The following is a 16,909-nucleotide window of genomic DNA, read 5'->3' on the forward strand; positions in this document are numbered from 1 at the left end:
TATGCAGCACATGGGGTCGATAACGCCACTGTGCAAAGGGCACTTTCTCCTCAGAGCATCGAGAAACCTGGCCGGGCTTAGCAGGCGGTGCAAGCCGCCTTCCCCGGGCCCAGCAGTTAAAAGGGCTGATCTGCTGAGGAGCAGCGGGTGGAAGTCGGGCAGCGGACACTGATACAGCCGCAGTACTAGAGGCCGGCTCCGGTAGGTTCCTGCCCGGCCCCGCGGCTGACACTGGCACCGGGGACCCGCCCGCCAGCCGCTGAGAGGCCGTCCGGAACGACACCCAAAGCACCGCCTTTTCCGATTGGTCTAATATGTCCCTTAGTGCGTTATGTGAGTTGTAGTTCGGTTCTCGGCCGGCCATTGTGGCACTCTGCGAGCCTGTACTACATTTCCCGTCAGGCGTTGCAGGGAGAACGCAACGGCGTTGTTTGGCGCCTGCTTATCCGGGTCTTCCAGCGGTCCAGCCAATCAGCGCTCACCAAGGGCTTGCGCCAGGCGCTGATTGGTGAGTTTGGACGGCCGAGCCCTGTTCGAAATCCGTTAACGGCGGCGGCAGAGGCGCCGCGCGGAGTGGCGGCGGCGCTGCGGAGGTGAGTGCGGGGGCACCGGCCGGACACCCCCGGCCTCGCCCCTCTTTCCCCGACCCGCAGCCCTTCCCCGTATCTGGTTGTTCGTCTCCGGCCGTGGCGACGCGGCTGTTCCTCGGGCCTACTGCGAGCCCAGGTATTGCTAACGGGGCCGAGGGCTCGGCTGAGAAACGGATGCGGAAGGCGGCTCCGGCCGCTCGCTCGGCGGGCGGGCTCGTAACGGAGCCCCGGGGGCTGATTGCGAACCCCTCGTTCCCCGGTGAAGCCGAGCCCAAAGCCCCCGGCCGGCAGCAGGAGGAGCCGCCGTGGTGAGGGGTTCCCGCTCCCCCGGTGGGCTGGCGGTATTGGAGCGCCAGGCGTGTGTCTTACGGTGGGGTGGGTGCCTCGGGAGTGAAATAAAGTTACGAGTCTTGAAACAATCACAAAATCTGGTGAAGCAGTGTGTTTCACGACGGAAAGCTCTGGTACTTCTTCTCAGTCCAAATCCTGCTTCCCAGGAAAAGGAGGGAAGCAAACCAGGCAAAACCTGGCCCAAGTAACAGAAAAAGCATTAGGGGAGCTATTTTTATGCGGGGCTTTTTTTAAGCTAGAGGACCTTCAACTTAATGTGACAATTAGTTGAGGTTATGCGAGCTAAAAATAATTTACTTTTCCTTGAAAATCTATTTTTAGAATGTCCCATCTTCATGTCTTCTGAAACTTACTGGATCTTTTTTAGGGAGCATGAGATGTCAAGGCTGTTTATTTTTGGGACTGGGGGCGGGTCTGGGCCGGGAGCAGAGGCTGTGCCAGCACTTCACGCCTCCCGTGGTGTCGGTCGGGGTGGTCTGCGGAGCTCTCTGCGGGCTCAGCTCTCACCTGGAGTTCAAGGCTTTCTCTCCCAGTTTGAGCATTAAATGATGGAACAGCGGTGTTCCGGGGGATGGTGAATCCAGTGTTGATTTTGTGCTGCAGAAAAGCCCCGTTGAACTTTGGGTAAGGGGCCACGAGAGAGGAATGGGAAGCTGTAGGTCCAGGCTGTGTTGTAAGTGTTCACTTAACCCTGCTCAGGGAAAAGCAAAGATGAAGGATGACTTTCTGAGGCTGTCAGCATCATGCAGAGGGAGTTCAGGTGATGGTTTTGTGATGGGATGGTTCTTACCAGGCTGTGGTGACAGGACTGTAGCTTCAGAGAGGCAATTGCATCCCTTTCTAATGCTCCAACTTACATGTTAACCCCTGAAAAGCATCCAGGAACTTTGGATTATTATCCCAATAAAAAGAACAGAAAACTCTGTGTTGCCCTGGAATTGCTGGAGCACGTTCCCATACAGCTGCCTCAGTCCTGGGGAAGTTTCTCTTGCTTATTCCTGGTTGCCTGTCTTGGGTTCTGAGGCATGTGGATCAGCTGGCTTTGTAGTTATCTGCTGATGTAGCTTAGAATAGCCTTCTTGTGTCTGTTGTTGTTTATTGTTAGCATTTGCCATAAGTAATATCTATAAGTTGTGAAGCTCCAGTGGTGTGTTGTGATAAGGCTTCATCTCCAGCTCACCAGGGCCTTATCTACATTTCAAGGTAGCAAGAAGGAGCAGATCTCTCTGCTTTTCTCAGGATCCAGACCGGTTTGGGTTGGAAGGGTCTTAAAGCTCATCTTATTCCAGCCCCCCATGACCATTCTGGGCAGAGACACCTTCCACAGGACCAGCCCTGTCTACCCTGGCCTTCCACACTTCCAGGGATGGGGCAGCCACAGCTTCTCTGGGCAGCCCTTGCTAGAGCCTTACTATGCTCACAGGGAAGAGTTTCTCCCTAAGATCCAAACTAAATCTCTCCTCTTTTAGTTTGAAGCCATTTCCACTTGTCCTTTCACAACCTTTCTGTGTCCCTATCACAGCCCCTCTGTCCTTGCTACTCTCCCAAAACTCCTCCATTCTCTTTCTCTCTTTTCCCATCTTGGAATGCTGCATTCTATCTCCAACACCATGGCCTGAATGGCTGGGAGGCTTCTTTGTCCAGGCCGTTCGTGCTGTTGGCACAAAATTCACGACTACGTTGAGACAAAGACACTGAATGCATCTGTGATGGAATTGTGTCAGTATTTTAAAGCTAATTTGGATTAGAGTGAGGTGTGAAGTTATTCCGAAATACCTATTTGCACTTGCTGTTGGATCAGTCTTATTCTGAGATAGGAATGCTTGTTCCAATTTAGTGTAATCCTTTTTCAAAGCTAACTAATCTAAACCATGCCAAGGCACTCTTCTGGAACGTGCCAAAGTGTAGTTACTCAAAAGAAATCTGATGTCCAGAGGAGCCCTCTGCCCGTTCCTCCCTGTGGATACAGCTGTGCTGCTCTGGAGGCACATTTAGGTCAGTGAGGGAGCAGACCTAGAAAGAAAATGAAGGCTTTAATTAAGAGCTGCTTCATAGAGGGAATTTGGGGTGTTTTTGCAAGCTTGAAGATTAGATCCTCCTTTCCTCAGCAGCTCTGCAAACAAGGTGAAAGCTGATCCTGCAGAACAGGGGTGAGGGTTCCCCGGCTGGCTCGCTGCAGACACCCGTGTCGACACAGGAGGTGATGGATGTGGGGGAGAGCAGGGTCATGCTTTAAATCCACGCCGAGCTGTGTAGGATTACAGCGTGCCTGTAATCACACTTGGGGAAATGCGTGCAGTGCCTGCTAATTAGGGAACGTCCCTATTAATGAGGAAAAATTTCCACGCCTCCCTTCTGGCGGATGAATGCTGCGGTGGAGGGGAAGAATTTTGGATTGAGATAAATGTGGTTGTGCTGTCAAAATCGTGACTGGGTGTTTTAAAATGCCTGCAGGGAGTGGGCAGCGGGTGTCAGGCTGTGCTTGGCAGAGCCTGTTGGGATTGCAGATGCCTTGTGGTGGGCACAGGAGCGATAAATCACCGGGGCATTCCTGGCTGATCCCTGTCCTAGCCCCAGTCGGTGGGTGGAAGAGCAGGAAGCCTCTCAGTGAGCTGCTGCTGCTTCACCATCAGTCCTGTTCTGGGCAGGACTTGGAGGATATGCAGGGATTTGAGAAGCAGATGCCATGAGTTCATCTGGCTGAAATGGACTTTGTGGAGTTCAGTCACGTTAACTTTTATCTCTCTGTCTCTTTCAAGAAACAGAGTATGAAACTGAGGCAGTGCTACAATCCTTTGCTTTTTTCTGACTGTTCTGCCTGTGGTAGAGGGGAGAGAGGAGAGGTTGACCACGAGGGTGGTGACACTAGGGAATATGGACTTTACACAGTAAAAAGCTGCAAAGTGTAGCAGTGGGCACAAGTAGCTATGAAACATGATGCCCAGAGCTCTGACTCTGACTGGAGAGGGTGAGGGGAGAATGCTGATGACGCATTTGATTTTTAAAAAAGTCGAAAGTGTTGACAGAAATTCTATCTTGATTAAGGGCAGTAGGAAAGCATTTGATTCCAGCCATGTCCTGGAGCTCAGTTACAGTTGGTTTTGGCTCCAGTTCTTCTATTCGCCTTCTTTGGGCCCTACCTTGACATCTTCCCAGCCGTGTAGCTGGTGCTTCTCTAATGACATTCTTGCCTTTAATTATCACAGCTCTGCTCTGCTCTGGGGAGCTGGAGGCTTCTCAGTGCACCCATCCTCTTGGGCCAGTGGTTGTGACCAGCATGGTACCCCCTAAACACTGCTTTGCTTTTGGCCATTTTCTTATTTATTGAGGAGCACCATCTGGGTTTTGAACCATGTGTGGTCTGCCTAGACAGATGGTTTAGGGCTGAGGCTCTGTGGGTTAGGAATATGCTGCTTTGGAATTGCTTGGGTTCATAAAAGCAAAGTTCAGGTGATTTCCTTGGGGAGTGTTTTATAACATCCTCGTGGGCTTTGCCTCACAGCTGTTCAAGGCCGCACAAAAGCACCTTTGCAAGAAGGTTTTGTTATAATTTCAGGGTTTATAATTTTGTCACTGGCTTTATTCCTGTTCCATTGAGTTTAATATCACCTGTTGACACAGGGACTCCTCTTGCTGTCAGTGCTTCATTAATTAGCTGCAGGGACTGTTTGACACGGGTCACAGTGCTCAGTTTGTTTATGGCCTGGCCAGCCTTGGGCTAGTGCTGTGGAATGCCAGAGGGCCTGACGCTGCCCTCCTGACTGTTTGCCCAGTAACAATGTTCTACAGAACCTTCTTCCTGCTTTGAAAATCGATTTGTTCTATGGAAGAGCACCACTGTGTCATTAATTCTTGTTTGTAGCCCTTCAGAGAGAGAGGCTGTGAATTGCAGATCTCTGGAGTGAATCTCATCAGCTTTGTAAATGCTGTCAGGGTAAGAACTCTTCTTTGTGCATGGTGAGGGAAGGAAGTGCAAACCAATCACTCTCTGGAAAAGCTTTATACTTCTTAAAAAGTACAATTCTAGCACCTATAGGTACAAAAAAAAAAAAATCCATCAAAACTTAATCTTTCTGATAGTTTTGAACCTGCAAATGACAACAGTAGTGAAATCTCCTTAGCTTTGCATATCAGCAGTAGAATAAAACTCAGCATTGCTCGTGAGGAGTTCTGCCCAAAGGCGTGAAGTGCAAGAAGCAGGGATGTACCAGAGGTTATCCCAATGCCTATCCCTACAAACTTTGCAGAGGAAGAGAGCTGGGGGCTGATTCCACTGATACCCTGTTGTTTCTAAAGGGCTGTAGCGGTGCAGGCAGAGGACTCGTGGGGACAGTGTCACTGTGAAGATGTCTAAGCCAGAATCCCGTTACTCTTTTGATGTCCCAAACATCTGCATCGACTTTGCAACTCTGAATGAGGATGATGTACACAATGCAGACTCCTGGTTTGGTAAGTGGCTTCCAACTCCTTGAGGTGTTTCCTCATTGGATGACACTGTGGTGTGATCCTTGTTTTGGGCCTGGCTTCTGTGCCAATTAATCATTAATGTTAACTGCTTCATTCATCATGAACAGGATTTCTTTTATTCTGGTGTGGATTTGTTTTTTTGTTGTTCTTTTTGTTTGTTTTGGGTTTGGTTTTTTTTGTTTGTTTGTTTAAATTTTGTCATCTGTACTTTGACTTTGTTTACCTCATAATGATATTCTGGGGTATTGTTAACAGTTCCTAACAGTGTGTGTAGTGAAAGTCTTTCTCTCCTTACAGACCAAAAAGCCAATCTGGAGAACATCCCTCCTGCAGAAAATCTGGCAAAGGTCTCACACTGCAGCCCTGCTTTTTCAAAGCCCGATGTTATTGTGCCTTCTGTCCCACCACAAGAAGTAGTGATGAGTAAGCTGGCAGGGTGTGACAGGGAGGGAATTCATTTTACCTGCTTTTCACTGGCAAAATGGAAAGGCCTCTGTCTGGCTTTTGTGGGGCCAGCTTCATAAACTCTTATCTGCAAGGTCTCCTGTGGTTTTACTTGCTGTTGTTCGGTATACATGTGCATAGATGAGCTGACACTTGCCCCTTTCTCAGGTGAAAGCGATGGTGAAGCCGAATGTGCCCAGGGCAACGCGGTCCCTCAGAATATCGTTGGGTCCCTGGCAACCTGGAGAGCTGCTGCCCCTGCAGAGGCCCCTCAGAGGTGAAATATTTGTGTTCAGTTTGTACAATGATTGATGATGGTGTAACTAAGCAAGTCCCTGCTCTCAGGATCTGCAGTTCTAGCTGTTCTTGGGGCATCCAGTGGGGCTGGAGTTCTCCAGCATGGAGATCATGTATTGGGACACCTGATCTGCTGGCTAAGCTGGAGGGGCAGTCTCTAGGGTGGAAATGTAATGCAGTGTCTCACATACTTGTCAAATGAGACTCGGCAGCACCAGGAGCTTCTGGAATGTGAGGACATCTGAAACTGAGGTGGCTTATAAAGTTTCTTTGTTTATATCTGCAGAACTCATTCTTGCTATGAATGCAAGGGGCTCTGCATGGTCATATATAGCAACGAATATTTTGTTTATGTTAAAAAGTCATGCTGCATTTGGATGTTGTGTTAAACACAGTTTGTGTGGTGGAGTTAGGGGATGCGCTGACATAGAAAGGGTTAACCAGGTCAGGTGTCTCCTCAGGTCTGTGGGAAAACTTACCTTTGCTTTCTGTTCTACTCTAGACCAGGCAGGAAACCGGCTACAAAGCAGGGGAAAACCCAGCAGCGCAAGCAGCCAGGCAGAATGAAAGCAGAGAGAATTGCTAATACCCTGGATAATAAGGAAGACGTTCCACCCCTGAAGAAAATGAGAATGTACGTCATCCAAGCCCTTCTCTTTGGGGCTGGGAAAAGGGATGCAACTGTTTTTCTGGAAAGGGTTTCCACCTGGCTGAGAAGGTTCTTCCAGGAAGGTTAGGGGTGTGGTGGCTGGAACTGGTTGCTGATACTGGTTTCATGAATAAGAAATGGCTGTAAATGCTGAAGGAATTGCTCTGTGTGGAGGTAAAGATGTGAATGAAATAAGCATGGGCTTCTTCACCTTCTTAATTCTTATTCAGTGGCTGTCAGCTTTAAATCTGTCTGAACTTATCCATCTGGAAGTCATTAGGCAGTCATTAGCTATGAAAGAGTCACAGCTAAAATATTTCTCAAATTAACTTAACCACTGAAGTATCATATGGTGATAAGCTTGAGGTCAGGAAATGGCAGTGTGATCTTTGAAACAACACTGTACCTCGATGATCTACAGTATACCTCCCTTCTCCAGAAGAGTTCCAAAAACTCAGTAATTCATCTTCCCTCCTGCAGCCTTAGAGTACCAAGGAAAGCTGGATGGTCTGTACCTGGGCCTGGGGGGAGGTAAGGCCAGCCTGGCATACCTTAGACCTCACCAGGTGTTGGGATGTTTTGCATGGTGGTGAGAACTGCAGGTGGTCGTTTATTTAGAACACGGTCAGTTCGAGGGGTTTGCCCTAACAACATTTTCTCTTAGTTCTGGCAGCAGAGAGAAGGTGACAGAAGCATCCACAAAGAGCGAGCCCCTGCAGGATCCTGACCTCTCCCCAGGCAGAGGGAAAAGCAAACTGACCATGCCTTCCACGCCAACAATGTTGAAGTACGTGGCTTTCTTGTGACTTGTGTGCTAATCACAGTTGATTTAGGTGACAGTCCTGGCTGAGTGTTTTCAGCTTCAACTTAGCATGTGATGGTATCACATTTAGTAAACACTGGGGCAAGGCAAAAATATTACAGTGAAATGTACTTCACCAGCTGAACCTGTGCCCAGGAAAGCTTTTGCTTTTCTTTTGAGGAAAAAGTTTCTTCCTAATGGATTGAGAATGCATACAGCAAATGAGTCTGCAGAATAGCAGCTGGCTGTGAGATGTCTTGAACAAACAAAACCCAAGCAGATCTCCTCTAAAGAGGATGTTTTTATAACCGGTGATGGTCCTGTGCTGAGATTGGAGATAAGCATGTTCCTTGCACCAACATCATGCTAATAACCAGGGAAGCAGGAAGGCATAACTTCATTTTTAATGTGCTTCTGCAGGAGGACCAAACCTTCTAGCAAGCTGAAGAGTACAGAGGAGCAGGAGCTGGAAAAGATGCAGCAGTTGCAGCAGGAGGTTATGGAGCTGAGGAAGAAGAACGAGGAGTCTCTGAAAGCAGCTATTGCTGGAGCAGGTGGGCTCTGCCTGAATTGCTGAATGAAGCTGCTTTGGGCTCAGCTGGAGGGTGCTGCACAGAGCTGTGCAAATACCTTTGAAAACAAGCGTTTCAGACTATGCAATAAATATTAGGAGCCATTTAATGTAGATCAGCCCCTAAACTGCCTGGAAACAGGTGTGTTTGGGTTATGTCATGTTTTGAAAAGTTAAAGATGAGTTCTCTAAAAACTTACCTAGTTTTAGAAATAAACTGCTTTTTTTATTTCTACAAATCCAACCTCACAGCAAAAGTCTTCCAGTCCTTACATGTTCTTTTCCTCTAGGACAACCTGTGAAGAGACCTGTTAGTCAAGTAACAAAGCCAATTGATTTTCACTTCTGCACGGAGAATAGAATTAAACAGAATGTGGAAACCCAGCCTGGGAACGAGTACAAGGAGCTGGATTTTGCAGCAGTACTGAGGAAGCATCCTCCTTCTCCGGTGAGAGCCAGAGTGTTGCCAGCACTCAGCTCACTAATTCTTGCCATCACCTCCCTGCTGCTTGTGGAATGATTGGGCTGATACCCACAGAGAGGTTACCACAGGAGAGGCAGGTGTTGTGCAAATGTGACTGCAAACTTCCTGTGTGTCTGTGTTGCCACAAGACTCCAAAGAAACCTTGTGGAAAAAGGAGCCCTTTAATGTCAGATTTTCCAGTCACTCCACTTTGTGTTTCAATCTGCTTGATACAGTTTCCCAATATAACTTGTGCATGTTCAGACTGCTAACACTTGTGTTAATGTGAGGTGTTACCTCCTTTGCAGTGAGAGAAAGGGGCAGATGCTATGCTTCAGTGGGGAAAAGAAATGTCATCAGAGCCTCCTGGCCATACTGACACTGGTTTTCTCTCTCCAGGTGCGAATGCCAAAGGGACCCACTGTCCCCAAACCTTTCAATCTGTCCCAGGGAAACAAAAGAAAACTCGAAGAAGCCACAACAGAGTATGTGTCCTTTGCTGAGCAGGTAGAAGCATTCCAAAAACGCACACCCCCTCGTTACCATTTGAGGAGCAGGAAATCTGAGGAAGGTGAGTGGTCCTGGCTGTGTCCAGAGACATGGTGGGAGGAGAGCAAGAGATGCTTTGACTGTCCTGAGCAAATGGCCTGTGTCTGTTGCAGGCCTTGCAACATTAACTTGCCTATTAACTGCTGCTCTCTGTGACTTGAATTTGTAGGCTCTGTTTCCAAAAAGCCGGTGAAGGCTCGGCTCACACACCCCAAAACACCAGTGCTGAGAACAAAGCAGCGCTTGAGACCTGTCACCTGCAAAACTGCTGCAGAGTTAGAAGCAGAGGAAATAGAGAAAATTCAACAGTAAGTAAGGGCTTACTCTAGTCCTCCAGGAGATGATTGTACCACACTGGAAATATTTTTTAGATACCAAAATGTCACTTTTCTGGAATACCCTTTTTGTGGAAAAGAATGAGTAGCATACACCATTGAGATTCCTTTAGGTTGTTCATAATTCTTTAGCTCTGATTGTAGAGAAGTGAAACATAAGCAATTCATTTTAAATAAAGTGCTCTTAGGAGAGCTGATCTTGGGTTGCATACAGCTTGTGATGAGTAAAGCAAACCCAATATAGCAATGCAGGCTGCATGCACTTCAAAACTCACCTGTAGGCAAAGGTTTGGATTTCTAGGAAAGCAATCTATAAGATTTTCCTTATTAATCTTGCTGTTTTGAAGACCAAGGAAGAATTGCTAACTAGAGCTGCACACTAACGTACGATGTACAGGTGGTGACTGTCTCCATTGTTCCTGCATAGGTACAAATTCAAAGCACGAGAAGTCAATCACAAAATCTTTGAGGGTGGGCCACTCCTGCCCAAGAAACCCACTGTGAAGGAGCTCACCCAACCTATCGGCTTTCAGCTGGAAATAGAAAAAAGGATTCAGGAGCGTGAGAGTAAGAAGCAGCAGGAGGAAGAGCGCTTCGAATTCCATTCCAGGCCATGTCCCACAAAAATCCTGGAGGATGTTGTGGTAAGAAGTTTAGTAACACTCAGGCTTGGGAGCTGGACCTCAGGTGGCAATGAGCTTCCAAATGTCTGTAGCTATGTTGCATTATGTGTTTAATGACCTTAGTAAACAGCGTCTGTCATTAGGTAAGAACCGCGGTAGGTACGTCCTGTGCTGTCAGGTTGTTTCTCTGAGGCGTTTTCTTGGCACTTGGCCTTGGGTAACTCCTTACTGGCTCTTCTGAACAGGGTGTTCCAGAGAAGAAAGCACTTCCTGTTACAGTCCCCAAGTCTCCAGCCTTCACACTGAGAAGCAGGACCCGTGTGTCTGGCAGGGAGGAAGAGAAGGTAACAGTTGTCATGAGGCTGGAGCCAGGCCCAGGTCTCCCTGCAGTGCCTGCCGTGCCTCTGGATGCGGGTGGGATGCTCTGGGGCTGGAAGCCCCTTCCTTCCCTCCTGTGAGCAGTTCCTCCAGTGGTTACCTTTGCCTGTGCCATTCACTTCAAGCAATCTGGTTATTGCTAGTCATTTTACAGAGACAGAATTCTCATTAAAAATGAAATAATTTAAATGCTAGGGCACTGATGAGGGCTTCTGAGGTGTTGCTGCTATGAATAAGGAAAGTGAACTGCTTAAATTTCTCATCCTTCCCTATTCTGTCACTGAAGGCAGATATTACAGCTGACCTCTCTTCTCCCTGAGGTCAGGAGCAGGATCTGAAAGCTTATCCTTCTTCCATTCCTTCTTATCAAGAGGATATTAAATAATTACACTCTAATTTGGATGACTGCTGGAACTGAGAGTGGTTTCAAAAAAGGAAGAATTGGGCCTGTGATTCAGGATGCCAGTAAATTGGTACTTCCTGGATTCCTAATTTTTGCAGTGCCCACTGTTTGTGTGACCCTGCTGTGCCCCTTATTAAAGGAGCTCATTCAAAGCTCTTTGTGGCTTTGCTTGGCAGGAGTTGCAACCTATACTAAAGTAAAAAATGAGATCCTAATGCTAATATCCCTGTAGGAAAAAGAGGAGGTGGCTGTGATCAAAGCTAATCCTATGCCACATTATGGAGTGCCCTTCAAACCCAAAATGCCAGAGCAGAGGCATGTGGAAGTTTGCCCCTTCTCTTTTGATGCCCGGGACAGAGAGCGACAAATACAAAAAGAGAAAAAAATTGAAGAACTACAGAAGGAAGAGGTAAGAATTAAAAGCTACCTTGGGTTCCACTCCTTAATAAAAAGAGAGTGATAGGATTTGCTGTTTCCTTTCCAAGGAAAGGACAAGTAATATTTGGAGTTGTTTATTTCAGGTGCCAAAGTTCAAAGCGCTGCCTCTGCCTTACTTTGACCAAGTTAAACTGCCAGAAAAGAAGGTCAAAACCCCAACTCAGCCTGAACCGTTCCATCTGCAGGTGGATGAACGGGGAGCTGCCAAGCTCCAGAGCTGGAAACAGCAGGTAGGATGAAAAGGACAATGGGAATGACCAGACTTAAATCAGCTGGCGGAGTTGTGGTTGACTACAGAAACTGCCCTCCTTGAATTGAATCAGTAGCTGAGTTGGAGCACGGAATTTTTCTGTACTTGGCATGAAACTTGTGCTGTGGGTTAAGGATTGGTCAATGGTTTTTCTTTTTCTCACTTTATGGCAAGTAATGGGATTTACCACAACTGTATGAACAGCTGTGGGTTGTTTTCTAAGCAGCAGCTCTGTGCAGCTGAATCCCTTTGCTGACTATCTCCAGGAATTTATTGACACATAAATAATATACTGCTTTTCTCGTGTGAAGTCTGCAGTGGGCACCTGAAACTTTCTTCAGGCTATTTTTGGCAAAGCAACTGTCAGGCAATAAGTGGTGCCACTTTTTGGCTTTAATATAATTTTCTATGGAAATGATTTGACTAAGTCAGCAAGGCTTTTCCAGTGTAGGGAGTGCTAGAGTCTGGGTCACGGGGAGATGGTCTCTTTCTGCCTGGCACTGGACATGCTCTCTTCTCTTGCAGCTTAAAGAAGACTTGAAAAGGCAGAAAGAGGCAGCATGTTTTAAAGCTCGTCCCAACACAGTGATGTACCAGGAGCCTTTTGTGCCCAAAAAGGAACATAAGATGCTATCAGGTAGAGTTGCAAGTACTTGCTACCCTGGGTTGGCTGATAGCTCAGAACTGATGCAATTAGGTGATGTTTTTTCTGGCTGTTGCCTCTTCTTCATCAGCACAGCCAGCAGTGCCCTGTATTTAATCAACTAATTGCCTAGCAGCTTGTATCTCCTGGGAGCAGGGGGATTTCCTCTCCGCCCCCCTGCCCTGCTCCAGCAAGGCAGCTGTATTTAGCAACTCCGCTGCAATTGGCAGATGATTGATGTGTGCCAGCCTAGGACAAGGGTAGTGAGAATGTGAGGGGCTCCCTGCAGAGACAGCTGCCGTTTCTGCAGCGCTGTCACTCTTTCCCTCCCGTTTCTAATGAGATGAAGGCATCTACTGCTTGGGTAGACTGAGATTTGTAGAGCATAAAACCAGCCAAAAGCTTGTTTGTACTAACAATTGTGTGCTTGCTCCCTCCCATGAGAACACCCATGACGGGGTGACGTCTGCATTAACACTGCTCACGTCTGGGAGTAAAGTTTTCTCTTTTCCTGAAGCCTGGAGGTATCTCCTAACCACCCTTGCCAAGGGGAAGCTCTCCAAAGGGAGGCTTCCATTGACGTTAGTGCTGCTCTGCTTTACCTGACTGTCTTTGAACCAATGTTATCTCCTCTATTTCTAAACTTAGAGAGCCTTTCTGGTTCTGTAGTTCCTGAAAGCTTTGAGCTGGCAACAGAAAGAAGAGCAAAAGAACGGCAAGAATTTGAAAAGCGATTGGCAGACGCAGAAGCCTTAAGGGAGAGGTATGAGGAGCAGATCAGGCAGCAACAAGAGGAGCGTGAAAAGGAAGAAGTTGCTAAGCTAAGACAAGAGATGGTAAGTGAGCTGTTTCTGAGCAAGGGCTGTAAAGTAACCAAAGGAATGTGGGAATATCCTTACGGAGCTAATGTCACAGTTGAGCTGTGCTAAAACTGCCTTTTCAAGGTTTCCTTTTGCAAACTGATGATTCACTAACTTCACAACTGGTTTTAAAAAGCCAAACCTACAAAACGATGCAAACAAAGAAGGCAGCTGTGCTGAGATGGCTGAGCTTTGGAGCTGCACATGTGTTATCAAAGCAGAATGATCTTAGTAAAACAACAACCCCAAAACGTGCTGTTCATTTTCCCCCTCCCTCACTCCAGTGCCCAGGGTGGTGTGGTGGTCTCAGGCAGATGCCTGCCTTCACCTCATCCACAGCTCACCTGCAGATTTCAGCTTCATCATAACTGCAACCATTTCCTTTGTTTTGCCCTTATATTTCTTTTTTCACAGGTTCACAAGGCAAACCCAATACGCAAATACCGCAGCCTAGAAGTGAAGCCCAGTGATCAACCACTGACTATGCCAAAGTCTCCCAACTTCTCAGACAGATTCCGATGCTGATGAGCATCCACGTGAGAACTGGGGGGAGATCCCATCCCTCTCCACTCCCTTGGTAGGAGAGAGGGAGCAGTTGTTTTTCCATGACTGCTCAGTCTGAACTCGCATGCTTGGTTCCATTGTCGTACTGAGTAGTTAAACTCCACCTGAGCCCATGGCATTTCAGCAGTGCCTCCTGGCCTTGCTGTGTATCCAGACCCCATCTTCTCTAGAGACTAAACCAGGTTTTGATATTGCATACAGATATTGTGTACCTAAATAAAAATTCCTAATCTGCTCGCTGTCTCTGGCTAGTGGGCTGAAGCCCTTTCCTGCAGAAGAGTTTTTGGTAAAGACTGACCACACAGATGTGTACCTGGCAGGGCTGTCTTGTGTTTTTACACTAAGTGCTATTTTCAAGTGTCTGTTTTTTAGCCTTTTAGCCTACATTTAGCTTGAATTGTGTTAAGTGAGGTTCCTTCAAGCCAGCGTAGCGTGGGTCTGGCCTTCCTTGTTGATGTTTAGGTGACCACAAATATAAATCTCGCCCACGCTTAAAAGTAGTTCTTTGTGTATATTAGAGCATTAAACCATCTTGCTGTTTTACAGCTGAAGTCCTTCTCTTTGGGGAACCATTTATCTGGCAAGTGACTTGCTGTGAGCTGCTGCCCCAGCTCCTGCCAGTGCAGGTCTCTTGGCTACAGAGCCATCAGCATCTCTGGCCAGTTTGGGCAGTGAGCAGAGCTAAATATGCTCAAATATGCTGGAGGACAAAAGTGCTGGCATTGTGAAGAGTGGACACATCCGGATTAAAGTTTTAATAATTATTTCTTATTTAGTATTGTGCTCTGATTTCGTACCTTTGTATTTTGCTGAAACACCTATGAGCAGTGCTGCTTGCTACTGCTGTGCTGCTTGGGGGCGGGAGGGTAAAAGGGAAATTTAGAATTAATTTGTCCTAACTGGACAGACTTTCTTGTTTGGTGGTTACGGAAAACATTCTCTTTCATTTCCTCTGAACTGGGATACTGTTGAAGAGGTATTCCCAGAGCGTGTAGGTTTTTCTTCTGATTTTTGGGTGAAAAAGAGTTCAAACTTGGTGTTAGACTCCAGCTAAGGGGGTGGTTAGAGGTGCTGTCTCATTCTTGCCAAAGTACATCAAGCAGTTGCTATTTTACTCCTAGACTGAGAAGTAATGGTGGAAGAAAATCTTTAGAGACCTAAATTCCAAGATGAACATATATTGTACCCGAGGGATGATGTTTCTGCAGAAATTCTCCTAGAAAGTGTGATGCTCAAGAGATGTCATTGCAGAACAGCTGGGGTCTCTATGGGAGTGTTTCAAAGAGCACCAGCCTTAAACTTCAGTGCTGGGATTAAAAGAGGAAAACCCACCCACACTGAAAATACAAGGATTCTTTTAAAAAATTAAAGGCTGTATGCAATTAGTAACTGAGGAACTGGAGAATGAGAGGCTTAGGGAAGTGTGTTGGCACTCAAGGATGAATGACCCTGTGGCAGTGTGGGTTCTTGGAAATGGTGAGCTTCATTTTGCTCACATTTCTGCTTTGCATTCCCCTCTCTAGAGGATCTTTGTGTAGCTGTGGCAGAGGTTGGCCCAAAAGCTTGATCATCACCCTTCAGCCACATTTTTCTGACTTTGGTAATATCTCTGTGTCACTGAGCTGAGAGTTAGAGGACAGCCAGAAAAAACGCTGTCACTGCTGCTGTGACAATTTGCAGGAGTGGTTGGAGCACAAGGGACATGTCAGCATCCTTTTCTCAAAAACAAAAATCTGTGTGGATCTGACCTGTCTGCCTGAGCCCCATTTCTGTCATGGTGGAGCTGTTCCTTGTGATCAGCTACTGGCTGGGGACATCACAGAACCGCAGATGTGCTGTCAGGGAGCCCCTGCTTTTTCCTCGAGTGCCAGCTCTGGAGAAGGCAGCGTGTGGGTAGCAGGAGCAGTAAATATTTATGATGAGTCAGGGGGGAAGCTGGAATGATGATGAGCTGCTGAAGAATGTGAAGGCATGCAGGATCATGAGGCTGTGGAACTGGAGCAGCCACCGATCCCTGAAGGATGAAGCAGTTGGATTTCCCTGATGGCCCTACATGGCCTCTTCTGCCTTGAGGAAGGGGTTGTGTGCCGGACAGCTTGGCAGTATTTTTTCCCCAATGGTTTCATTCGGGTCTAATAAAAGACATTACATCTTCCCCCAAGCATGGCCTCTTGTATTCCCCATGCACTGCAAACAGGGGAGGAGCCTCAGGCAGCTGTGCCTCCAAGGGTCTGGGGTGTTTGTATGAGCTTGGAGTCACCCACCAGGTTCTCACGGGCTGGGGTGTGGGACCTGCTCTCTTAATTAGGAGGGAAGTGGTGACATGGTGGGAAAACTGCTCTAGTGTACCAAGTGTAAAAATCATGTTCTGAAGGAGCTGGATGTTGGAGAGGATGGGATTTGGCCAAGGCTTCAGCAGGGAAGTGGTGGAAGGTGGTTTTTCCAGTGCTGGGGAGAACAAATTTACAGGAGGGGAGCAAGAGTCTGGGATTTAGCTAAGCACTGTTCCAACACCTCCCTTTGGAGTCGGTAGGTCGAGAGGCTGATTTAAAATCTGTATTCTCCCTGTGGATTTTGCAAAAACATTTTTGTATTCCAGTACTCAAAGCCCATCACCTTTATGTGTGTGCCTTGAGAGCAAGGAGTGGGAGGAGATTAGGAGACATCTGGGTACAAAATCTTCCTCTGCTCCCTTTCTAGTTGAGCTGTACTCAATTTGTTATCAAAATAATTTGCTGAACACAGACTAGAGTTGGAACTAGAAGGCAGCCAATGTTTTCCTGGACTTTCATGTTGAGCTGCAAGATCAAATTTTCTGGTGAATAAATTCTTATGAAAAGCCCTGATGATGCTCTCAAATCACAGCTTTGTTTCTCCCTTCTGTCTACTGGGAAACGTTTGCAGCTGCTTGTGTGACCTGGCCTGAACCTGGCAAGGACCCCTGGACCAGGGCATCTTCTGGTGCTGCTGCTGGTGGCCACATGGCTCTGGATGCTCTTTTGATGATGTTGGGATTTTTCCTTGTCTTTCCCCATCACCTTGCTGGCACCTGTCACGACACGATGGCAGCTCGTGGTGGAAGCCCTGGTGGTTCTGATGGAAGCAGTTAAGCCAGACAGCCCGGCTGGTTTGTGTTTCAGCAGCATGGCTGGGATTCAGGTGGGGATGTTGTTCAGCCTGCCCTGCCGCTCAATTTAGCCGGGGTGTAGGGTTTCCCGGGAATGGGCCGGCT

The 16,909-nt window shown here is 47.4% G+C and overlaps 1 protein-coding gene across 4 annotated transcripts; it reads left to right on the top strand.

Moving 5' to 3' along the window:
* Positions 1–379: 379 nt before the first annotated feature.
* TPX2 (TPX2 microtubule nucleation factor) lies at positions 380–14,444 on the top strand. Of its 4 annotated transcripts, none has more exons than XM_040080259.2 (18): positions 380–593; positions 5,238–5,390; positions 5,706–5,831; positions 6,021–6,129; positions 6,652–6,783; positions 7,279–7,329; positions 7,463–7,585; positions 8,021–8,154; positions 8,462–8,619; positions 9,034–9,205; positions 9,353–9,491; positions 9,946–10,162; positions 10,387–10,485; positions 11,155–11,331; positions 11,444–11,590; positions 12,136–12,247; positions 12,902–13,089; positions 13,528–14,444. In XM_040080259.2, the coding sequence occupies exons 2-18, from the start codon at positions 5,288–5,290 to the stop codon at positions 13,636–13,638; spliced, it is 2,298 nt and encodes a 765-aa protein (XP_039936193.1). In that variant the 5' UTR covers positions 380–593; positions 5,238–5,287; the 3' UTR covers positions 13,639–14,444. The 4 variants fall into 4 exon arrangements, with proteins under 4 accessions (XP_039936193.1, XP_039936195.1, XP_039936194.1 ...); XM_040080260.2 differs by having other exon boundaries at positions 385–593; positions 12,923–13,089; XM_040080261.2 differs by lacking the exon at positions 7,279–7,329 and having other exon boundaries at positions 382–593.
* Positions 14,445–16,909: the final 2,465 nt, after the last annotated feature.

This window comes from Hirundo rustica, chromosome 16, assembly GCF_015227805.2.
Source record: "Hirundo rustica isolate bHirRus1 chromosome 16, bHirRus1.pri.v3, whole genome shotgun sequence".
Taxonomy (NCBI): domain Eukaryota; kingdom Metazoa; phylum Chordata; class Aves; order Passeriformes; family Hirundinidae; genus Hirundo; species Hirundo rustica.

Bases quoted from the DNA above. Each gene is read 5' to 3' on its own strand.
- TPX2 (XM_040080259.2), top strand. From the start codon at position 5,288: ATGTCTAAGCCAGAATCCCGTTACTCTTTTGATGTCCCAAACATCTGC. The intron at 8,155-8,461 runs GTGGGCTCTGCC...CTTTTCCTCTAG, and splicing joins AGCAGCTATTGCTGGAGCAG to GACAACCTGTGAAGAGACCT. The intron at 8,620-9,033 runs GTGAGAGCCAGA...TTCTCTCTCCAG, and splicing joins GGAAGCATCCTCCTTCTCCG to GTGCGAATGCCAAAGGGACC.